Source organism: Haliotis asinina, chromosome 10 (assembly GCF_037392515.1).
Source record: "Haliotis asinina isolate JCU_RB_2024 chromosome 10, JCU_Hal_asi_v2, whole genome shotgun sequence".
Taxonomy (NCBI): Eukaryota; Metazoa; Mollusca; class Gastropoda; order Lepetellida; family Haliotidae; genus Haliotis; species Haliotis asinina.
The window spans coordinates 28,457,830-28,474,033 of NC_090289.1; the positions used below are offsets into that span (position 1 = coordinate 28,457,830).

Consider the following 16,204-nt stretch of genomic DNA (forward strand, 5'->3'; position numbering starts at 1 on the left):
GGTGTTGTCAGGTGTGTCAGATCGGACGGTTTAACGATAACTGTTGTAGTATTATTTGACAGGTGGACAGATACGTTATAGGGATATTCTTTCAAATAACAATAAAGATCCTATTCTATATATTACAGACATATTCTCTTGACTGTCAGGTTGACCAGTCTCAGTCAGTTTTAACTACTGTATGTATGGTGTTTAGTGAGTGAGTGAATTTAGCAATATCACCAGAAATGGGCTTCATGTTCATATGGGGAATCCAACCTGCTTCATGGTGTTTACTAACCATCTGAACTTAAATCACTTAAAATTATCAGTTCAGCAGGGCGCCTAATTGAATCCTTCTTTACCTGCATCACTTAATGCTATGCCATTTCATCTCATCATCTTAGGGTATCTTACCTGGGTTATTACTTACTTAGCTCAATAGACTAGCACAACGACATAGTGGTATCTGAATATGCCCAACTTCTTAAGTCTTAACATATTTGGCACATCTAACTTAGTGGCGTTTCACTCGATGACCTTATCCTCTGTTATCCCGTTCGATGACCTTATCATGTTATCCCACTTGATGACCTTATCCTTTGTTATCCCACTTGATGACTTATCCTCTGTGATGTGAGTGATGTAAGTGATGTAATAATGTTCAGTCTAATCAGCTCGGAAGCTTTCTTGTATTACAGTACACTTCATTTGCACTCTATTTTACCCCGATACAAAGTAAAATCAACGTATAATATCCCGGTCATTAAAATGACTGAGTGTTGTTTTACGGCGCTTAAGCAGTGTTTTCATAATTTCAAATAGATGTGCAGGTAGTGGAGTTCTACTTGTTGGAAGCATATCAACACAGATGTATTTACGAAGGGTCATACTAAGTTCGAATCTGCAATCAGATGATCCTGGCATCGACAAGGGGGACAAGTCTGTTAGCTTTCTCTCAGATTCAACAACACTACCGTCGTTAAGCAGTAGGTCAACGCTGTGGTTATAAATACACTTTACACACGGAATTAAACCCAGATTTGCCAAGTGGGACCATCCACCGTGGAACTACCTCAGGATGACTCCTGGTCAGTCTAGTCCGTGGGTATATCCATGACCACATAAAGACAATAAAGACAAGATCAAGTACATCATAACATTTAATAAATATCATATCAACATGGCCATGAGATATGTGGTGTGAATGCTTACAAAAGTGATGTCTATTTACATATGAATATTGCACCGGGATATATCAATATGTATTTACAATATTTACACTTTTATATACAATTTACAAGACAAATATACAATGTTCAATAACTTAAAATGTCTAATATAACAAATATGGAGATATATTTGATAGTGACCCAAACTTCTCAGAAAGTAGAGTAAATATTGGATTGTACAAAACGACAAATGTCTCCCACAAAGATAGTCAAATATTGCAAAGTGAAATTACGTTTCTTAGAGAATATAAAGCGGTGATTGGTTATAATCAGTTTGAAATTTAAAAAACCAAAGCTAATTCCCTCGTCAAGTACCTGGAATATGTTTCACTGTGTAAAAGAATATGGAAGACTATGCTAAAATATCACAGTATCGTTCAGTATGAGACATTTCACTACAGCTAGATCGGCACTCAAAAATATTGCCGTACCAACCTCCTTTAGAGCGGAATACCCGTGGTGAGCAAAATATTTTTGGCAAACGTGGCACTAGAGTTATAAATTAAAGCCTTGAGACTCATCGCATCCCTCGAAATAAACAATGAAATTGTGTCATGTTACGACCAAGATATAAAAGAAGAAATTTTGAAAATGCTAAAAACTGAAACACCTAAAGTTGGAACACCACAATTTGGAACACCCAAAAAAGTGAAACGTATGACTGTATTTTGCTGTTATAAAATATTTCGAATTGGTCTTCTTATTACAAATACTGGTTTGGGTTCACATCGAGAGATTGCATCTTTGACATTGTTATTCCAACTACATGAAATGTGTGAAGCCCATTTCTGGTGTCTCCCGCCTTGACATATTGGAATATTGCCAAAAGCGGCGTAACAGTCACCCCACTCACTCTCTCACACCAACTATGTGACATTATAAAGCGTGATTGTTTACGACTACACGATGGGAATATACGTCCTCTTTCTAACACATCCCTCAGTAACAAATGTCCTTTATATGGTCACCTAGGACTATGTTGTATAGTCTCTGTATTATTGCATCTTTCAGCTGCCCAAGGGCCCACTTGCGATTTTGCGCCCACTGAGATCAGTTCACTGGTTCCGTTTCCTGTCACGTGGCATGCACATGCAGTACGCGCAGAGCGTGGAACTCGCACTCTCCGATCGTCCCATTTAGCTGCCTTGAGAATATCAGGTTTCTGCACGTTTCCTTGGTTCGAAACTGGTTGTCAAAACTCCAAGAAAACAAGATCCATCTCCATTCCTTCGAATAGCCTAGCAACGGTTGCTAAGCCCCTGTCGGGACAATCGTCACATTTGAGCAAGTAATAATTTGTTATCCTAGTTTTAATGTTCCGATTTAAGCATGCGTTCCTGTTTGATGGTATATATCCAGGGGCGTCAAACTCACACTAGGACGATCGATATACTGAAAACAGAAAAAAAATAGAAATAAATCTCGGCAAAGTGGTTATTTTGAACAAAACATATATATCTAATTGTACTTGACTGAGTTTTTGTTTATTTAACATCTCAATTTATAACTCAAAATATTGTCCGATAGAATTCACATTTGCTTTAAATCATAAATTTATATCGGCATGTGTCGAGGTCCGGATAACTCGACATAAATCGATAATCCCCTTTCTTTACAGATATGAACATATGAGCATTTACTCAATACTTACATAGCTGCTAATTCCAAGAGCGTTATCGGCGTCCTGGAAGGCGCCGGGACCTGAGGAGTCATCGTCACCGAAGTACGAGTAGTCCATGTCCCTAGCAAAACAAGTTCACAGATAAGTCCTGAGTGAGTATGTTTAGTGTTTCCCAGTATATCTTCACGCATTCTACCTATTTCAGGTATCAAACACACACGTTTTCTAAAATCATTGAAAGCCAACGACTTCGCAAGAAACTAAAACACGAATATATCCGATGATTCTCACTAACTGAACAAACACCTGCATGATTCACCATTACGATACATATCTGAGACCTTCGTCTCTTCGAACTCTCAGTCCACGGACTACTGTTCCAAGACAAGTGTAATCTGTTCGCTCATTCATTATTTAAGAAATTCAACTTACTCTTCCTTCTTCTTCCTGAAGAACGCGATGTATATGCAGGACGCCGTCGTTGCCATGATCATCACGGCGGCACCGACACCAGCACCTACAACTTGGCCTGTGGTGTAGGACGGGGACTGGTTGGACGGGGCCTGCTCACACAGTGTCCCTGAATATCCAGTACCGCATCTGTTGGGAGAGGAAACACAATATTAAAGGTGACGCAGCCGAATACGTTATACGTTCTTCTGTTTTGTAAATCATATTTTCATATTAGTCGATGTTTGCCGAGTGGTCAGGATCTCTGACTTGGTTACCACATCATCGCATCACAACTGCGTAGATCGATGCTCATGCTGTTGATCAATGGCAGGCTCAAGACTCTATTATTGACAGACTGTCGCCATGAAGTTGGAGTGTTACTGAGTGCGTCGTTAAACATCAGACCAACCAACAAATCAATGTCGTGATGATGATGATGATGATGATGATGATGATGATTACGATAACGATGATGCTACTTACTGGCAGTATGCTTCGTAGTTGTCGTTGATCTGACATGCGCCGCCATTCTGACATTGATCAATCAGCCCTGTGCTGTAGCACTTATGATGGCAGTAAGTTAAAGATGCCTGGTCTCTGACACATGTGTATTCTTTGGGACAGGCGTTTTCTGCTTTACATGCATCCTTTAACAAAAGGTTGGCTGGAAAATAGAAATAGTTACATCTTAATAATAATAATATTACTAATAAGAGTTCTTTTTAGCGCCACATCCACATTACTGAGAAGCGTACTCTCAGCACATTTTAGCTTTACGTTCAATAATCTCTGAATTATAAAATCCCATTTATTGATCATATCCATATATTTATAGTCACGAACGAAATATATTGAATGGAAGGTGTTACTGAAAGCAAAAATATTACCTGCTTCTCCAACGACAAGACCATTCAGTTCTGAATATACAACTTGGTCGTTTATGGTCATGTTGTTGATCGCAGGTATGCCAACTTGGACCAACTGGTCAAGAAGGTTTTGGGTCTGCGTATTGTCCGTATTGCCTCTGGCCCCAGTGAGAGTGACCACAAGATCCCAATCAGCCGTCACACGGTTGTTCCTGTAAAAAAGTAGATTGCACATGATTTCACGGCATTTGGTGGATAACCCTTCGTTTGTTATTTCATTCGTTCGTTCGTTCGTTCGTTCGTTCGTTCGTTCATATTGATGGACTGCAAGTGTGTAGGTTTTCTGAGGTATAATCGAAAGAAGGAATTACTTTGGTTCGCTTCAGGTATTTCATCATCTGTAGCACTCAATATCTCTAAACCCCAATTCAGATTTGTTTCATTCCACGGAACATACGGAACTTACTCGTCAAGGCGAATATTTTTCACAACAGCTTCCAATGATCCAGTTGTGTTCAACCCGCCCAAAATTTTGTTGAGTTCTTGAGTGAACACCTGAGTATAGTTCGCTATTTCTTCCGGCGTCAGAGACTGATTGCGTTGTCTGTCCAGACTTGTGCTGAACTGCATATTGAACGACGGATCTGAAAAAGACGGCACAGTCATGTCATTTCTGGCAACTTTGTGTCGGAGCTTCAGCACATTCTTCAATACGAAATTTGGTAACTGCACAATGTTACAGAATAAAAGTGCCATTAACTGTCCAAAAAGGTACTTACTCTCTGTCGTAGTTGTATTGACCATGAAACTGGCTCCTCCATCTGTCGAAAGACAAAGATCACAATAATGAAACCAGTGTAATTTTCGAAACATTCTTCAATATCGTTTAATCGTATTTTGAAATATTCACACAGGCAATTGATAAATAAAGCCCTGAATCCATCGACTGCAGTACAACGACATCTGTTGCAGCGACTGAGATTTGGATTTTCCGGTGAGGCGAAAAAGGAAGTCCAGAAATATTTATCGAAGGTACCATGTTCAACTTAGTTTACATAAAAATCAATATTAGTCCGGTGCTGACTTACCTCCTGAACCGATAATATCATCTGGCTGAATCTGTCTTTTGTATCGCCGTATGATCTCCTCGGCTTGTTGATCGTTAGTATAGATCTCATCTTCAGTCAACTCCTCTTCCCCAACCTCTTCCAACAAAGGCTGCAGAATAGGCTTCTCAGGGAGGGCAGGTTTGACTCCTGTAATAAGAAAGTTATCAATATGAAAACGTTGTCAGAGACCTATCTGTAAAATGGATTATGTACGGTCGCGAATTTTCGAATCCATGGAAACCACAAGATCATTTTCTGTGAACTCAGAAAGTCAATGTAATGATATCATATATAAACAGACAGACAGGTTGTGAATAATGATTTCATGATTCTTACCATCTCTCTGGAGGAGTCTTCTGTGAAGTGCCGACTTTTCCACTTCAGTTTGTTTCTTAACTTCTGGTTTGATGTCATCTGATATTAAGAATAATATAACTATACTGAAACGTATTAAAATGATATTTAAAAGAAAAATGAATGATCACAACGTATACCTTACAACGTTGAAATACATCTTCGCTATTGTTCACCGGCAGAAAATATATGAACCTAGAAAAGTGGTGCTAGGACAACAGACAGTCGTTTGATTGCTGCAAGACCAATTTCGATAATTCGAAACATTGTATGTTAAACCATAAAATATGCATGTTTAATGTTTTGGTGTTCGGTTATTTTTTTCTGTCAGTATATACTATGCCCACCTTCTTTCTTCATGTTTTCCACCAAGTCGTGTTTGATGAGGGGCTGGCTCGGCTTCCTTGCTGCAGCTGGCACCACCTTCTTCTTACCAACGAGGATGAGTTCCTCTGTCTCTAGGAGACAATCCATATCGGTGTCTGGATCACATGGTTCTTCTGTAACAGTCAAACACTGCATTGATAATTCCGACCTTAAAAACCTGCCTAAGCCATATTCAGTCTAACGTTAATTCCTATGTTAAGATAATCGTTACATGTCTATGCAATTAAACTGCACCAAGAAAGTAAAGTCACTTTAAAATCGTACTACACCCACATGAAAAGCATTACGTGGCATTACTATGATGCTTACGTTAATTCCTATATTAAGATAATCATTACACGTATCCATGTAATCATATTACATCAGTAAATTCAAGTTGAAATCTTATTACATCCAAATGAAATTTATTGTATAGCAATACTTTGAGGCTAATGTAAATTCCTATTTTAAGATAATCAGTACATATCTTTGCGAGAACAGTAAATTTACGTCCATAACTTACCTTCATCAACTACTTGCCGACTAGATACATGGGGTGGTTTTTTGTCGGTCCTGACAGTTTTAACTCTCTGCTTGTTATCTGCGACCTGAAGAGGTTTCCTGCCTGTTGCATGTACGGGTCTTTTGTGTACTGGGATCAGATTCTCTGATTCAATTTCATTCACATCCTGTTTGGCCGCTGGTTTAGGTTTTGGTTTGGCTTTGGGTTTTTCTGGACTCTTCTGGATTTTAGTATCTGTCATTGAAAAGATGAACATGAGAACAAGTCAATACAGATCAGCTTTTTATAAATAGATGAGCTGTAACCAGTATTCGGTATACATTGTGTGTTCAATATTTTACGAGAGCTTCAATTTTGAAGGACCCTTTTGCGCAAGTGTTATCGCAGTTAAGCAAATATTTATGTAGGCGTGAGTGCTGTGGTGTCACTCCTTCTAAGTTCAATATCAAGTTAAGAAATGTTTGGGTGAGGTGTTTCAAAATACTTACCATGTGATTGGGTCTGTGGTTTTGGTTTTATATGAGGAGCGGCAGGTTTTGGATTTGTTTGTTTCTTAAGTTGTACTGGTAGTAGATGCTCGCTTGAGAAAAGATCTTCATTATCTCCCCCATCCAGGGGATAGTCGTGAACGAACCACTTTGGGTCAGCTACGAGAAATAAAATATAAAAATCCCCAATTAAAACAGACTTAAATCTTAATGTGGATGAATAAGATATCTTGTATAAATAACTATCACTGACATAATTTTTGTTTTAAAAAATATTGTCTTATATTTTGATATTGTGGGATAATGATATTTAGAATTGAGAAGTATCAAAATTAATTATTACACAATTGAAAAATTAATGTTTCTGAATAAAATAATCATAAAATATTTTAATATTCACCTATCACAACGGAGATGCTAATCCAAGTGATGGTCAGTATAATCCACAGATTCATCGAAGTTTCTGAAATCGCATAAAACACACTGTCAGGTAATATTTCCTTGTCGTACTCCAAGTTCCAATGCCTTACTGAGTAATGGCGTGCGCTTCATGAACCAGCACGAGCGCTCACATGAACCAGCATGTACGCCGCTTTGAAAACTAATGTTCAAGTGATCATAGCTACTCTCTAAGTATGAGTGAATCGGCTGCCATTTCCAATCGCAGCTTATATAGCTGTTATTTTGGTCACATATTGTAGAAGAGAAAAGTATTATGACGCAGGACAGTTATTTTCCCCGTCAGCCAATCACAACCACAACAGGGTGTGTCTAACGCTTTCGGGAGGAGCTAGTGCGCTCTCCGTTGTCACAATACGCGAAGATAACCGTTGCGTGTAAATTGTGCCATTCAAGATTTCGTCGCTATTGTGGGAAAACTCTGCTCCATGATTGCTATTGTCGAGTATGTATTACGTCGCTTACCGCTGTCATTATGTCTCGTAAACAACCACCTCAGCATCATATCATTATCAAGTACATTTAGGTCAAGTAGACTATCATTTAGAAAAGTTATTTAAGGTTAAAAATTTGGACTCACACACCCGTTTTAATGTAGTCGGCCTTAATGGACCCCGCTTTTATAGTACGGAAATGATCTGCCGTTTTATGTGAATATGACAGCTTTTTCACCGTTATTTTCACAACACTGTTTTCATTATTTTGTACATGTCCTTTTGAATTGTAGATAAGGAATGAAACATTCACCATGTTGTTTACAGTCTTTTTACTGAAGCTTTCTAAATGTTTAATGGTAGAGAGTGGCGGGCATATTGAATGAATATGTATAACAGACTCAATTCCCTATGCTTGTACTAACTGTTGCGGTGTTGTTGTTGCCTTGCTTACGGGTGTATTTGTTATGGAACGGGCTGCGTTCACCTCAACTTGTGTCATCGCTAATGACAATGATTAATTAACACATGTTCATAGTATAGTGGGTGAGTGAGTATGGTTTTACGCCGCTTTTAGCATTATTCCAACAATATCACCGCTGTGACACCAGAACAGGCTTCGCATATCTTACCCAAATGGGAATCGAACCCGGGGTTTCGGCTTGACGAGCGAAAGCTTTATTCATTAGGCTACCCCATCGCCCCTTAAAGTATAGTCGGATTCGCTAAAAGATATGTACAGTGCTGTTGGTTGCGATTTATTGATTTTATTAATTTTTATATTTATTTATTTATTTTTGTGGAAGAGGAAAGGATTTTTCATTTTTATTTCCAGAGCGAATTATTTGAAATGTCAGTCATCTAATCTTTGTTGAACTTAACTTAGGCTGTTAAAGTTTGATCTTAAAGGGAACATGATAAAACTTAAATGTTGTTTTGCAGAAGTCCATATACTTTGTTATCAGCACGTGCGCATCCTACGATTCTTAGAGTGGGTGAATTTAGTTTTACGACGCTTTCAGCAATGTTCCTGCAATAACACGGCGGGGGACACTAGAAATAAGTTTAGAGAATTACACCCATGTATGGAATCGGAACCCGGATGTCGGTGTGACGGGAGAACGCTTTAACCATTAGGCTTCCTCGCCGCGCCTAAGGTGTAACTCCAGTAAAACTGCCGATCGTGTCCAGGAATTTGACTGATGCAGTTTGCTCATCACTAAACCAGGTACGATATACATATCTGTCTTGTCATCAGGACATTGAAGTCACCATATAGGCATGTGCAATAAAGTTACGTTTGAGTCATCCCTTATGACGATAATAGCGGATGCTCTATTGTTCCTAATGTCAGGTATACTTACTCCATGTTTGCCAACTATTGTGCAATTGTGATTATATCTTGATGTGTGTTAAGAAATTTCTTTTTTAACTAAACTGACCAGAACTGGGTCAAGAGCACTGCAGATTTCCATGAATCAAACAATCGTTTCAGTGTTGTTGCTTTTACATAGAGAAATCATAAAGGTAAAAAGAACCTCTCTGTCTCACCCACTAAAGAAGACAAACTGGAACATAGCTATAACTTTTTATTATAGCTTTACTTTGGCACTATTTTGATATTTTCAAACGTGGATAATGATTTCTGGCATATGTATGACTGGTGCAGTTGGTCCTATAACGTCGATATTATGAACAAATTAATCTTCGTTATATATTGAAATCAAATTATGTATGAAAATATTGCTTTTCTTTATACAAATACTTCTGTTACATGATGACTATCACCGAAAGTACATTTCAATAAGCATGGTTATCATTATAAATAGATTCTTATTACAGTCACGGAGCTTTTACTTATCTAAACAGAATCAGATCCAACATCAATAACGCTGGTAGTGTGCGTTTACGTAAAGACGTTTAAAAACAGTGTGGACAGACATCCGCGTTATTTGTCCTCGTGGGCGTGGTCGTCACGCTAGAGCACGCGGTGACTTGAGACTGACGCAGCTAGTGACAAAATAGTTCTCCACATCACTGGTATCCTATTGTTATCCGACAATAATACTTCGACGTCATCCAAGTAGGGGTTCAGCATGTATTCTTTCACTGATGAATCACGAAAACTATATTTATCGACTAGTGTAGATAATGCACATGTGTTCTTGGGAGAAAACGGTTGTGGTTCACTGGTTGTGTTAACATCAGTTTGGGTTGGGCTATAGATAGCAGGAGGTTGTAATAATAGATATTCAAGTTTACATGGATATATTCTGACGTTAGTAAAACGCATCATGATAAATAATATCTTTTCCTGAAATTTTGTGGCCGAGAAATACTGCATAGATATTATGTATGTGGTGATTTAGGATAAATGAGTATATTTTGGGACCGACAATTCGTTATAGTACAGATGTTGATTTATGGAGCAGGAGTGCACTAAGACTGTCTAAAGACGAGATACTGTTTTAGCTCCAACCGGAAAATATTCTTTTGTACTGAAATAGTGTGGGTAAGATAAAACAACAAAAAAGATATTTCAGTGGCAGGCAATGCTTATTTTTTGTTGTCTGAAAAGGGGTGCTTAGTGGGGTTGCTTAGTGGTTAAAGCGTTCACTCGTCACAACGAAGACCCGGGTTCGATTCCACAGAAGGGTACAAGGAGTGAAGCTCATTTCTGGTGTTCCTTGCCATGTCATTGCTGGAACATTGCTGAAAGCAGCGTAAAACCATACTCACTTACACACATACCACATCCCTATTTCTGGAAGAAGTGTTCTTTTAGCACTGATAATAACAATGTCTTACCATACCACCCTTTCGTTTTAGTCGTCCCTTTCGAAGGGTCTGTTCTAACGTGAAGAGGTGGGGTGGGCAAATGGTTAAAGTGTTAGCTTGTCACGCCGAAGACCTTGGCTCGATTCCCTACATTCCATGGGTACAATATGTGAAGCTCTGGTGTCCCCCGCCGTGATATTGCGGGAGTATTGCTAAAGCGGCGAAAAGCTAAACACACACAGTCTGACATCCAACCACGATACTGCGCGCCAGAAAATGTATAACGAATGTTTACGGAGCACCTGAGGCAAACTACATAGTCGACTTCATCTCACGATTACAAATGTCACATTTCGGCATAGAAATGGTCTTCAGCAGCCCGTGTTGTCCTCAGCGGATGACTAACAGACTCAGGTGGCCAAGCTTACTGCTTCATGCCCTAAATGCTTCGCTGTTTTTTTTTTCTATTTGTTTTGTTCTTGTTCAAAACACTCAGCAATATTCCAGCCATATGACAGCGGTCTCTAAATTAGCTAGTCTGGACCAAACAACCCACTGATCAACAGCATAAACATCGATCTAACGTACGATGACATGTGCCAACCAAATCCAAGAACAAGAAGCCGTTAGTCGCCGCCTACAAACAATGCAGAAGATCAGTTCTAATCCAGATCTTCACGGGATGAGTAGATTTATGTGTTGTTTTAAACAACAAGCAAACAAACAAACAAATACCATGTCCCAGAGAAACAACAACTGCGAATACCAGCTCGTCACACCTACCTCGTCTCTGGTTATTCAGTCTGGTCTGCTGTGATCTCATTCGGGCTATTTCTCTCTTGTTGAGGCACCCACTATATTTCCGTTCTGTAACATACAATTTTGAATAAACATTATATCCGTGGATTGATAGGGGAGAGATGTTGGGTAATAACGAAGATGCTGTAATTATTTAACAAAATGTAATTTCCTTACTTTTTTTGACAAACCGCTGGCAGTGACTGCCCTATTCGTAACTACTCGCCTCTTTCCGTGACCTTGCCGGAATGACACGAGTAGGTACGAATGTAACTGCTCATTTCAACGCGCATGCCGAGAAAGAGAAACTTCCTGTTTCAGCGTAACAGTCGTCTTCGTTATACCAACACACACACATACACAAACAACAGAAAGGACAGACAATGGAGACATCACATCTCACACATGTTGCGTTCCAAAATGTTGTTCCAAGATCTTGTCCAGACTGGGATACCTCTTTGAAAAATAACATCATTTTATTTTTGACAGCAAGATAATCGATTGTTTAGTTTAAGAGATTCGACACATTAATTCTTTTCAAAGGAAGGAATTCATTTATTCGGCTTATGAAATGTCAGAAGGAACACTGAATCTGGATACGAACCTTTTACGCTAGTTTTAGCAATATTCCAGCAATATCACGAAGGAGGACTCCGGAAATGGGCTTCATACATTATACATTTGAACTTAATGACAGTATGTCGTTGGAAGATAGCCCTGCACGTACATCCGTTTTATACGCATTCTGTATCGTGAATATTTTATGTGAAAATTTGAAGTGAGGCTCCAATAAAATTAATAATCTGTCTGTCAGTCCCAGTGTTACACTTGTGTAAAAACTGAACTCAGAAAAGCTTATTGTCCAGTCGTTCAAAGCATGTAAAGAATAAAGAACATACATCCATCACCATTGCAAACGTACCTAACAATTCTAACAATTCACTCATTAGTTCATCATGTTGTCACAGCTGTCTGTCTCTAAAACTAATCAGTTAATAAAACAGACATTCCAAACTCGCTTGGTCTAAATATCCCGCTAATAAAGTATGAATAAAAAGGCAGGTTTTTAAGTAATTATTAATACTGTCAATGCTGACATGCGTAATTCCATTTCTGCACTTTATAATCTGCATTCCATGGAACAGCTTCTCTCTTCACAAGAAAACACGTTTTCAGCGCATGTTGTATTTTAAGGAATGTATTGCCAATAAAAACTTAAATGACAATATTATTTTATTCATTTATTATAGAATTGGTCATTCATACAGTATGCATAAAATGACAAGACTATTTTATTCATTTATTAGTGACTTGATCTTTCATAAAGTCTACGTACACGGGTACATACTATTTAAAACACATATCTGGTGTTTCCCGCCGAGATATCGCTGCAATATTGCTAAAATCGGCGTAAAACTCACTCACACACTCTTAAATTGCCACTCATTACCCTGGTCAATGGATCGGTGTCCATTCAATTTTTATTGTCAACTCCTCGGGGAGTATACTACTCAAACCCCCCGTGAGGAGCTGGAACATTAACATTCACATATTACGTATGCAAACCAGGCCCTTATAGTAAAAGTATTTCTTTAAGAAAGGATAACATTACACGGATGAACAACTTGCTGATCACTTCTTGATAACATCTCACTGTATTAAACTGTCCATCCATAGTGCTCCAACTTCTAACTGCCTCTCAAACAAGAGTACTTCGTTTTTACGTTGCCTGGGCATATCGCCCCATTATTGCTCTACGGGTTGCAGGGGATCTGCCTGTTATGAAACAGTATCCAGTCTTTAGTACAATATTGAATTTATTAGCAGTATAAGAAAAGTTCTCTTAAATCATTGTGTCCAGCTTATTCGTCTGTATTTGAACAACCAGGTCACTTTATCGACTTATATCTGAAACTGTTTGGTGGGTGTGTCTAGTATATGACGATCCAAAGTACATATACTGGCACGAAGTTGCTGCGTTAAAATATGAATATTTATAACTATAAGAGGCCGATTTATTTATAGTGACCCGAGGGATATAGTACGTAAACACAAATTTTATTTGTATTTCTGTAGGATCGGCTACGTTGCAAAAGTGCTTGGTTATATTCAATAAATTAATATATCAACTGTACATTGGAGACCACAAAAGCCTGAGCTATGTTTCGGTATATCCGGCTGTTCCTTGAAAGCGTGTTCATTCATTTGTGAGTGAATGTGATTTTCTACAACTTTTAACAGTATTCCAGCAATATCACGGCGGGGGACACCAGAAATGGGCTTCACACACTGTACCCATGTGGAGAATCGAACCGGATCTCCGGCTTGAGAAGCGAACGTTTTAACCACTAAGCTATCCCACACCTTGTTCGTTTGTTAACATGGCGTACTGTGATTCATCGGAAATGATGCTCAACTTTAACTGTCATTCATATTAACAATCATCCATGTACATCTGTTTCACGATCTCTCTGTTCGTATTGCCGCCATATTGCTGAGTGTGGCGTAACACTAACTCACTCACTCACTCACTCACTCTGCTCGTATTTGCGTCCTTTAAGTCCTTCTGGGGTAGCCCAGTGGTTAAAGGCCTGGGTTCAATTATTCACATGGAGCCCATATCTAAAATAGTGCGAAAGCGGCATAAACCCAACTGACTCATTCACTCACTTCAGGTCCGTTATATTTACCATTTAAGGTGTAGTAAAGTTTCAGTCTCAGCACCGCTGATGGCTATTGATAACTCTAGATCAATACTTCTTATACCGAAAAGTGATGCGTAGCCTAGTGGTTAAGGCGTTCGCTCGTCATGCCGAAGACATGTGTTGGATTCCCCACATTGGTACAATGTGTGAGGCCCATTTTCTGGTGTCCCCCACCGTGATATTGCTGGAATATTGCTAATAGCGGCGTGAAACTAAACTGACTATTATGCCGAGGGCGTCGAGATAAGAAGGTGTTATTTGTTGTTAATTACCATTTTATTAGTATATGTTTATTATTCCATCTATATACCATTTAATCCCGTCAAATACACTTACGTGTTGGTGAAATCCAGTTACTCCTAACTGTCTTCACTTTGTCGTCTATCAGATTTGAGGTACTGTGCACCTTTCACTGTTGCGCAAGAGATTGTCACTTAACGCTAACAAAACACTTATAAACACTCGGTATCTGCGAGAGTGCACGGGTTCTAATGTCAGTTATGATGTCACCCATTCGATCAAGCATACACTACATGCTTAAAGAGAGACGCCTTGAATACGACTGCCTTCAGTACATGCTCTGCTCAATAAGAAGTGATACCGTCTCCTTTCCATAGGCAGTTACCTGGTACCCCTACCGACGACGGGTTAAGGTGTGGCAGCGTCCTGTGTATAAAATATGTTTATTTTAGATTTCTTATGATTTGTTTTGCTGAATTCATCTACTCCGTGCACTTCTTTTTAACTTTTCAAATGTTGACTTGGTACTTTGTGAAATGTTTGGTTAATCACTCCCATACGTACTTACAGAGATTTTAGGATGGGCGCGGACATTTGAACAAAAATTGTTGGGACAAATTGTACTGGAAATGTATGAGGCTTCACTCTCAAAGAAAAAAATAGCATTTTGGTATCCATTTGGTTGTTTTTTCATGAACTTAAAATTATCTTAACTTCCGATCTGTGTCCATTGCATCAATACAAATTTAGTCACACAATGTACATCGTACAAATCTTTTCGAATAACTTTTCGTTACTGTATCGTGTAGTTCCGCCATCTTCTTTTTATGTGCAGAATATTATTAACGTTTGTGTTTGGACTTTTATACAAAAACTATCAAAGGAAACTATGAGTGTTCAATTGGGAAAAATCAAATGAAGTTTCTGAATGGGGATATTGTAGGTAATTTATTTGCCGCGAAAAAAATACCAACTGCAAGTCTAGCCCATGTCCAATAGACGCTAAATCCTCGGTTGCTCGGAGCCTGCACTCTGAATAGAATCACATGGGAACAGTACACAACCCTTGTGTCACACCTAACGCCGGTCAATACATAAGCGTTTGTAAAGAAAGCAGGGTAAGTATTCCTCTTGATAGCCAGTTCAAGGCGCCGTTCGTTATCAACATTGGATCAAAAGTGATTAGTTGTTATGCTTTCAGTGCATCATCATCCCAGGTGAATGCAGCCGCTGGGATGTCACGTTCTGTCAACATGACATCGCCTTGAGGTTATGTACCCTGATAATCTTTTGAACTTACTGCCAAATTCAAAGAATTAATTCATATAAGACTGACGTAAATGAGCACAGGTGCATCTTACCCCAGCCATATGAACCCTGTTCCTATACAGTCTCTGTGTTTGAGAGAGAGAGAGTGCCTGCGTGTGTGTGTATGTGTGTGTGTGTGTGTGTGTGTGTGTGTGTGTGTATTTGTTTGTTTGTTGTATAATCAAGGCCCCGTTCAGTGAGTGAGTTTAGTTTTATGCTGCTCTCAGCAATATTCCAGAGCTATATGCCAGCGGTCTATAGATAATCGAGTCTGAACCAGACAAACCAGTGATCAACAGCATGAGTATCGATTTTCCCAGTTTTGATAAGAACGTATGTGTCACCACCAGATCGTCTCCGGCTTGGTTACTGCAGGTTAATTCAAACCCGGACCCTCAGGGGTCTTGCCGTACAACACTCCAAGGGCACCGCTACGTCTGTCATACTACAAGTCACGGTCGTCATAACGCTTGGATTGCTTTGTCAATCCA

At 39.0% G+C, this 16,204-nt stretch overlaps 2 protein-coding genes across 2 annotated transcripts in view; both read right to left on the reverse strand.

Annotated features, from left to right (window-relative positions):
* Positions 1-16,204, reverse strand: part of LOC137299020 (frizzled-2-like) — a 440,584-nt gene that overhangs the window by 50,113 nt on the left and 374,267 nt on the right. The window lies entirely within an intron of this gene.
* LOC137299055 (uncharacterized) lies at positions 1,125-7,637 on the reverse strand. The gene is made up of 13 exons (XM_067831540.1): positions 7,392-7,637; positions 6,992-7,150; positions 6,504-6,737; positions 5,962-6,114; positions 5,597-5,674; positions 5,240-5,407; positions 4,931-4,972; positions 4,618-4,795; positions 4,173-4,363; positions 3,769-3,949; positions 3,265-3,432; positions 2,863-2,953; positions 1,125-2,603 (listed from the first exon to the last, which is right to left on the reverse strand). Exons 1-13 carry the CDS (start codon positions 7,444-7,446, stop codon positions 2,535-2,537), a joined length of 1,767 nt encoding a protein of 588 aa, XP_067687641.1. The 5' UTR covers positions 7,447-7,637; the 3' UTR covers positions 1,125-2,534.

What these genes read in the sequence shown, in the direction of transcription:
- LOC137299055 (XM_067831540.1), bottom strand. Translation starts at nt 7,446, where the DNA reads ATGAATCTGTGGATTATACTGACCATCACTTGGATTAGCATCTCCGTT. An exon ending in AAGACTCCTCCAGAGAGATG is followed by an intron (nt 5,408 to 5,596) that starts GTAAGAATCATG and finishes TTCTTATTACAG; the next exon opens with GAGTCAAACCTGCCCTCCCT. An exon ending in CAATACAACTACGACAGAGA is followed by an intron (nt 4,796 to 4,930) that starts GTAAGTACCTTT and finishes CGTCTTTTTCAG; the next exon opens with ATCCGTCGTTCAATATGCAG.